Source organism: Loa loa (genome assembly GCF_000183805.2).
Source record: "Loa loa unplaced genomic scaffold supercont3.186, whole genome shotgun sequence".
Taxonomy (NCBI): domain Eukaryota; kingdom Metazoa; phylum Nematoda; class Chromadorea; order Rhabditida; family Onchocercidae; genus Loa; species Loa loa.
Genome location: NW_018108366.1, coordinates 7,663 through 15,546, shown reverse-complemented (window position 1 = coordinate 15,546; position 7,884 = coordinate 7,663). Strand labels below are relative to the sequence as shown.

At 33.2% G+C, this 7,884-nt stretch overlaps 2 protein-coding genes across 2 annotated transcripts in view; both read left to right on the top strand.

The window, feature by feature from the left end:
- Positions 1-2,200: 2,200 nt before the first annotated feature.
- LOAG_10804 (hypothetical protein) lies at positions 2,201-2,584 on the top strand (the record flags this gene model as incomplete). Its single annotated transcript, XM_003146328.1, has 1 exon — positions 2,201-2,584. The coding sequence occupies one exon, from the start codon at positions 2,201-2,203 to the stop codon at positions 2,582-2,584; it is 384 nt and encodes a 127-aa protein (XP_003146376.1).
- Positions 2,585-5,448: 2,864 nt separating this feature from the next.
- Positions 5,449-7,884, top strand: part of LOAG_18065 (nucleolar MIF4G domain-containing protein 1) — a 5,828-nt gene continuing 3,392 nt past the window's right edge. Inside the window, exons 1-7 of the mRNA XM_020450736.1 lie at positions 5,449-5,520; positions 5,647-5,758; positions 6,069-6,210; positions 6,397-6,581; positions 6,696-7,002; positions 7,094-7,222; positions 7,455-7,570. Of these exons, the coding sequence (XP_020305547.1) occupies positions 6,069-6,210; positions 6,397-6,581; positions 6,696-7,002; positions 7,094-7,222; positions 7,455-7,570 (879 nt within the window). The 5' untranslated portion in view covers positions 5,449-5,520; positions 5,647-5,758. The remainder of the gene's footprint in view (positions 5,521-5,646; positions 5,759-6,068; positions 6,211-6,396; positions 6,582-6,695; positions 7,003-7,093; positions 7,223-7,454; positions 7,571-7,884) is intronic.

Genomic DNA, 7,884 nt, shown 5'->3' with positions numbered 1-7,884 from the left:
GAAATATCGCTTTTACGTATTTCCTTCCTATTTATACATCGTAATACCAATAGCTTTCGTAATTTTAATTATTAATTGTTTCAAAGTCACACTGATGTCACATTGCTTTAATAATAATACAAGGAATATTTAGTAAGAACTTCTAGAAAAATTACAGTACTTATTTCTTAAATATTGATTTTTTTTTTTTTTTGGGGCTCATAAATGTGATTTGTTTAGCAAATTGTATGATGATGATCATTTGTGCAGTTTAATGATTATGAATTTCAGCTTTAAATAATATTGATTATTACAATTTCTGGAAATGATAAGCTTATGTAAGAATAAACATCGAGCACTTGTAACATCTCCAACTTTCAGGTTACATCTGGATAGCATGCTAAACTAACTTTGGAAAGTGTAAGCGAGTGAATAAATCAAATTAATTGTTTCTTAGTATAGAAGAAAATTTGAAATGGATGAAGAGAAAAATGAGATAAAAGAAAAAGATAAAGATATTACCTAAGGTTACTTCCGTAATCTTCAGAATCCTTGATAAAATTACAGATACAGTAGTCACTATCGATGGAAAATAATATTCCTATTGAAGATGAAATTGTGTGGAAAGAATTTGCATCTTTGATTTATCCCTTAAAAAAATGACGTAGGAGAGGGTAGTAACTTGAAATTTTGTAGTTTAATTTTACAGAAATGTCTTTTTTTAAATCTCATAAATACTTCAGAGAAATACTATTTCATCAACATGAGACAGAGACAGTAATGTTCCAAAAAATGTCTATGGCTAGGACACAGAGCAATAGGGTAGCGTCAAGGGAAATTCAAATGTGTCGCTTGAGAAATTGGAAGTTGTCAAGTATAACACTTGGATAGAATCAAAAAGCGTTTTATTCTGATCAAGTTATACTGCTACATTACAAATCCTGATTACTTCTATATATGAGCTTGGTATTGATTTTTCTTTCCCAACCGTTACAAAGACTGAGGATTGTTCCGGCCTCTTTAATTGTTAACTCGAATTCAGGTTAATTAAACCTTTATTACGATAGGTTTGTTAATACAACAACGAATTCAACAATTACAATTTTGATATGACAAATTAATGACGACAACAATATGAAAAGAAAACCCAATGACGCTCGGCGTCTTCTATCCAACCGATCTCGTTAAAATATATAAAAATGCTTCTGGTATTCATAACCTTCCACTTCCTGAGGATTCTGGTACAAGTCCTGAGCTTACAAAAATTGCCGCCTTTATTAGCACATGTTGAATGGATCTCCTTGCTAGACCACATAGATACAATGGACGCACAATGTTAGGCTTAGCACATAGGCACTATCGCCGATTTTCTTCAACCGTGACAAAAACTGAGGGTTCTTTCTACCTCTCAAACTTGAGTAATCAAATCTTTATTACGACAAATTTATTAATACAACAACGAACTTGCAGTTACGACATCGACACAACAAATTAATAACGAAAACACTAAGAACGAAAAGGTTTAAATTACGCCCGATACCTTCCAATCTACCGACCTATCGAAACGCATCTTTTGATTTGGCGCTCAGGACCTTCCGTTTCTCCGAGTGGGAGAGTGCTTGTACCGTTCATGATTACAAGAATTAGCTTCCTCACGGAGCGCACATTGTGGTAGAGGGTAAGACGATATGAGCATATACAGCAAAGATGTCTGGCTTTCAACAAAGGGAATTATTGTTCCTTTGTTTCCATTCGCGATATCAGCGACAGATATAATGAGGGCACAATGTTAGCTTACATTTCACATTGCAGTAAATCCACACATACAACAAATAATACCTAAGGATATCAAATCAATAACAAGGAATTATTGATTCATTGCTTCTCCTCGCGGTTTCTATCAAATTTTTCTCTCAGGCCTAATTTGAATTCGATCATTATTTTCTAAAGTCTAAATTTAGGCTAGTAAACGTGAAATTAGACTAGACAATGAAAGCCATTAACAGAGAAAAAAACCTACACAATACCCGACTAGACAATGAAAGCCATTAACAGAAAAAAAAACACAGTACCCAACGTCATAAATGAACTGAAACTGCTAACATCTAAAAGCAGGGCAGTACAATCAAATCATTTGTACTTCCAAGTTCCCATAATTTTCCGAAAGCTAATTCAGGAAAAACGATTTAGTCAAAGTATTACATGGCTGAATCTATGAAGAATGCCGGTAAATTACCATAATATCATTACCGTAATATTATCTACTTGGATTTCTCTTTTAACGTTATTTAAAATTGGTCGTTTTATCGGTATTCTGACAGCAAATAAATTTTTACATAGGAAATTTAGTAGGGAGATAAAAGTGCAAACAAATGACAGAAGCAGTGGGAGCAAAAGCATCCTACGCAGAAGAGGGCAGATGACAAAAATACATGATGAGATCAATTACAAAGTGGAGGCTGGTCCTGGCAAAGTTCAGGAAACGGAAAAGATTGGATATAGTTCACTAAGTAAAAACGAAAAGAGGGTTCATTTAATTGCATCTGTGCTTGCAAAAAGTAAATTTTCCGGATCTGAAACGAAATGTACCATTACCCATCTTTGATGAAATTCGAGGTAGTAAAGTTATGAGATAGTTGAAACCCTTTTGCGCTACAGAATTTCCGCGGTATTAACAGGCAAGTAAACAAAAGCGAATTTGTCAAGCTTATTAAAAATATAATTTGGATATAATTAGTGAAATAAGAATCAAAAAATTACTTGTAAAAATTGAAATTTTTGGTGGGAACATTTCATTTCGCTTAATTTAACTAATCAAGTTTAATTTGAAATGATACGAATATCGATCGCCGGTATTTGCAGATCAATTCGCTAATTGGTATAACATCACTCTGTCAGTGAAGTGACAAAATTGCTGGATTTGTCCAGAACCACTGCCATGGAAGAAACCATTAACCATAGCTACAGTCATCAACATTCTGCAGTTGAAACAGTTAATTCAAGAAGATGGATAGGTATAAAAAATGTGGCGATTACTAATCCGTCATGATCACCTATCATAACATTTGCACATTGTTTTATTTGGATAAGTTGAATTTCGAAGTAATCATTGAATGATTCATCCGAGATCTGTGAAAGGTTTAATTTTAAATCATTTCGAAATTTCAGAAATCAGATGAGATGAGATGAGATAGATATTGAGAGTAATATGAAATAATTTTTCAATTTAGAAGGAAATCATACACCAAATGAAATTGATTTGAGAAAGGATTTTCCCAACATTTAATGAATTTTAACCTGGAGAATGGTTGTCAAAATAGCAATCCAATGTTAGAAGCAGGAAACATCGGTAACATTGATAATCACTGAAGCATTTCAGGCAGTATGCTCAGAGATTTCACAGCGTATTAGTGTGAGATCGTGTTAACAGATGAGATGGCCAAATTGGTCGTTTAAGGAAAAATGACCCTTGTGAAAAAATTATTAAACATAGAAAAGAATAATAAAAAGTGAAAAGGACAGCAGTTATACATACTATTGAATGCATATGAGTATGAATAATGTCTACAAAAGCGGTGATATGTCACACATTTGCATGCAGCACCGTTTACTTTATACAGTAAAAACAATAAAATGAAGGGAAACAGAAGCTTACTTTGACTAATTATAGCAATCCTAAACAGTATTGAAAGTTTTGCTTGAAATAGCATAAATTAAGCAAAAGTTTGAATAAAATGCTGCGCAATTGTCGCACAATATATTGTTGATTCCACTAACAAACTAGCAATCTTGCTTGCAGCAAAGTCTGACTCATTTATTCCATTTACTTTTTTTCTTTAGTAATGACATGCTTAATCTGAAAAGATGAAGGCAAGAGATGTCATTCTGCATGATTGCACGCAATTTTCATGCAAAATGCAAACCACAACTTAGTATCGTATCTCTGCTAAAATCTTCGATTCAAGTCAAAGTTTTCAGTTAACTTAACAAATAATAAGTAATTTTCATTTAAGGAAGATGAATGGAACAACTTTTATAAGCAATCGTGTATAATCGATGCAATGATCCATTTGTGACAAAAACGACCAATCATTTTAGCTTGCTCTTATAAGGCGCAATTTTTGTTAAAGAGTGCGTCTATGAAAAAAAGCAAGGGAAGCGGCGGCTTTTTCATATTCATTTTTACGTAATTCTCTCCGATTTACTACTGAAATATGAACTGATGGACTCATTGTTGTTATAGCACGGATTTATTTGTCCATCGCTGCATGCTTTCTTATGACTGTACAATGATATCTGCTGTGACATGCATCCCTGTGTTTGACATATTTGCGACAGTGTTTGTATCATGGTAATAGTGGTGGATGGGAGGAGAAGCAAGCCTTAATGATTTTCAAATTCTTTGGGAATTATAACTTACCGCTCTTACTCATCCTTTTTGGAACAAGCCTTTTGTTTAGTGACAGTTGATAGTGTCAAATTTGTATAGCGTAATAAAGCAAAGTATGTAACATTCGCAGAGATTGAGGACCAAATACTATCCCTATGGTTGTGACTTCTGAGCTGTCGTTATTTTCCTGTCGACATCAAATTTACCGGTTCAAACTTATCGTATCTAATTCACCTGACTCAGTAAATATCAGATACGCTTGTGCTTCAGATTCATCTATTAAAGCTGATTAATAAACTGTTGAGCCTTTTTCAAGATAATTAATGTATAGTTATGTAATTAGCATATGTCATTCACCGTAATTATATGACGTAGAAGGTATAGAAGCATGGAATGATTCATGCGATTCCATTAGCTTTGATTGGAATTATCTTAGCAGTTCTTTGGTGCTTCTACCTGACGTACAAGAACCTGAGAGGAACCCGACCCGAATCCCCATATACTTCCACTTTGCTGCAAGGCTGGGCCAGTAACTTTCGAAAAACCTAGTTGAAGTACTTATTTCTTTTTTAAGCTGTTCTACTTTCAGTTGGCTTAGTGATGCACTACTTATTGTTTGCTTTAGCTTCATGGCGATAGTTCATGTGTGGCTGGTGGTTTTTAGTTGGATCAGTGCGAAGAATTCATGCAATAAAGATTGCGTGCCCTTTGACCCTTCCATTACGTTCTCTATAATAAGCTTAGTGCAAAAAAGAGTGATCTATCCCGAACAAAATCCACATTCAGCATCGTGAGGCGACGTTTTTTGGTTATCAAATAATCACTTATTTTTGATATTTTACATTTCTAAAAATTTTTTATATCTTTTAATATTCTTTTCTATGTACTTTTTTGTAATTCTTCTACAAATGCTTATATGCATTCCTATATATATATATATATATATGTATATATGCGCGTTTTTATCAGTGACCGTTAAATGAACAATTAGTAATTAAGGTTTTTTTAGACTTATTGGCTTAGCTAAAAAAATTCGGGACGTGATGGCTGTTGGTGATAATGTATTATGTGAATGTAAACGGAAAATGATAAGAAAGAGTAAAAAAGAAAGCAAAAAATTCCGCCGAGTTGCATATAATTCCCATAAAAAGGTTAGCGCTTCTTTTTTTTGTGTGCATTGATTTGCCTTGACTTCCTCCCCTTCGTCTTTTATCTATTGAACTTTTTGTAGATTCTTATTTGCGATCATCATAAATCCTTTACTTATTTCCTTGCAGGTTGAAGATGTCATCATGGGAGTGAAAAAATCCTACAGATTGCCAGAAAGAAAATACTGTTGAAATAGTACAAACCAAGAAAAAGCATGTTAAAAGACGTAAAAAGAAAAATGTAAGTGTACTTATGCTAATTATGCAAAACCGAGTTTGATTAAACATTTCGATGAGTAAATTGTTTGCTCGAAGTTGGAGATTAAATATGATGTTTTATGCGTTTATATAGGAACTGCAGATTAATAACCTTATTTAGCATGTTTGTTATAGTCCATTTTACTTTCCATTTGCCCTATTTTATTTTATATCACAACTAATAATCGTTCCATGATTACCGATTATATTGCAAAGTGATACATGCTTGTCTCTCAGTTTGTGATAATGTTTAGAAAACTTTCAACTGATCATAATTTTTCTTTTCTGTTCAGATGAAACAATTGCGACAAGAAGAACTTATGCGGGGTATTGATGAGGATGACATCGAAATTCATCGCTATGAGCGAATTCTTGGTTATAATAAGCGAAAAAGCAAAAACATGCCGAAAGTATTCCGCATCGAAGGGCTCGATTGTACGTGCTTCAGTGTACTTAACAGATACAACTTCTTGCACTTTTACTTTGTTTTTCGAAATTTTATTTATGTTTATGATAAGTTTTTGATTATATCTAAACTCGTTTGAAACACTAAATCTGAAAAGTTGTCCTTCAGTTCAGATTAGGTGTAGTCTATGTTATGCAAATCGATTACTGTTATAGATCTTCTCGAGATGTGTGATTCGAAATCACAACAACATAGCGATGTTGATGGAGAGAGTTGTCCCGACGTGTATAATAATGGAATGTTGAGCGATGAAAGCGATGAAGACAGCAGTAAAAGTAAAGTTGAAAGTAGTGCCTCGACAACGTCCATCCTAAAAAAAAACTTGCCAGGATCTCCAGAAGTTAGTTTTTTGGCGAAGTGAATGGATAATTAATTATGGTCTTGATACATCATTTTTGATCCCTATCATCATAATTGATTCTCGAGAATAATTTCAGTGATTAACCGTTTTCAGATTCAGCAAGATGGTTGTAGTGAAATGGATGAGAATAGCGAGGATGAAAAAGATATTAATATGAACTCAGAAGAAGAAGATATTTATGGTCGCCTTATCAATAAGAAGACAGGAGAATTTTTGCCTTCAAAATTATGTGCTAAAGAGAAGCTCAATGAATTAGAACAAAAAGCCGGGTTACTAGAAACCGAAGAGCATTTAAAATTAAAAAAGTCCTTGCGAGGTCTAGTCAATCGATTGAATGAACATACTTTGGTGGGTGCTGTGAAAATGTTCTCCGATATATTTGCCAGCAGAGGACATAATGGTAAAATTTGACGTCTCCAAGTTAGATTTTATTTTTCTCACTTGTTATAAATCTGCGCAATGTGGACCGTCCTGAACATTCATAGTTGCAGAGGTAAAGCAGTTGCTTTTTTCGGAAATTACAAACAGTGTCGATGTAAGTTATCGCTTACCGGATCGGCTCATCATTGAATATGCAGTATTTATCGCTCTTATTCATACAACTGTTTCTGCAGAAGTTTGTAAGCTATTATTTGCAACGATTTTACTTATGCGATGTCTAAAAAAAGGATTTTAAAAAACTGTTTAAATGATTGAATAAAATGAGTGAACTCTTCTCCAGCTAAAAAATTTTCAATTTCAGTAACTTCAGTTAAACCCTTTCTAAGTGGCTTCTGTTGACTCTAGTTGTTACTTTGCTCCGATTTACAGACCATAAGATTTTCTATATTCTTTCACAAGATATTCTTTCAGCTGCACACTTTGTCGAGAATTACATTCTTAAACTTTTGGAAACAGTTGCTGCATTGCCAGAGGGTAAATCCCTTGAAAACCTCTGCATTCTACTCGCTGAGTTGTATAACTTCAAAGTACTCTTTTATTATTACATGAATGTTTATTATTACATGAATCTTTTATTATTACATGAATACATGAATGAGTACATGAATGTACTCCCTTACATTTATGGATTTTTCAAGATATTTCATCTTAACTTTGGATTATTTTGGAAGATCTGTTTGCTGGGACGGAAAGTATTTTACACTCCGAGAATAGAGAATTATTATGAGTAACGCATTGTGCACATATATATATGTATATATATATATATATATATATATATATATATATATATATATATATATATATATATATATATATATATATATATATATATAGTAGT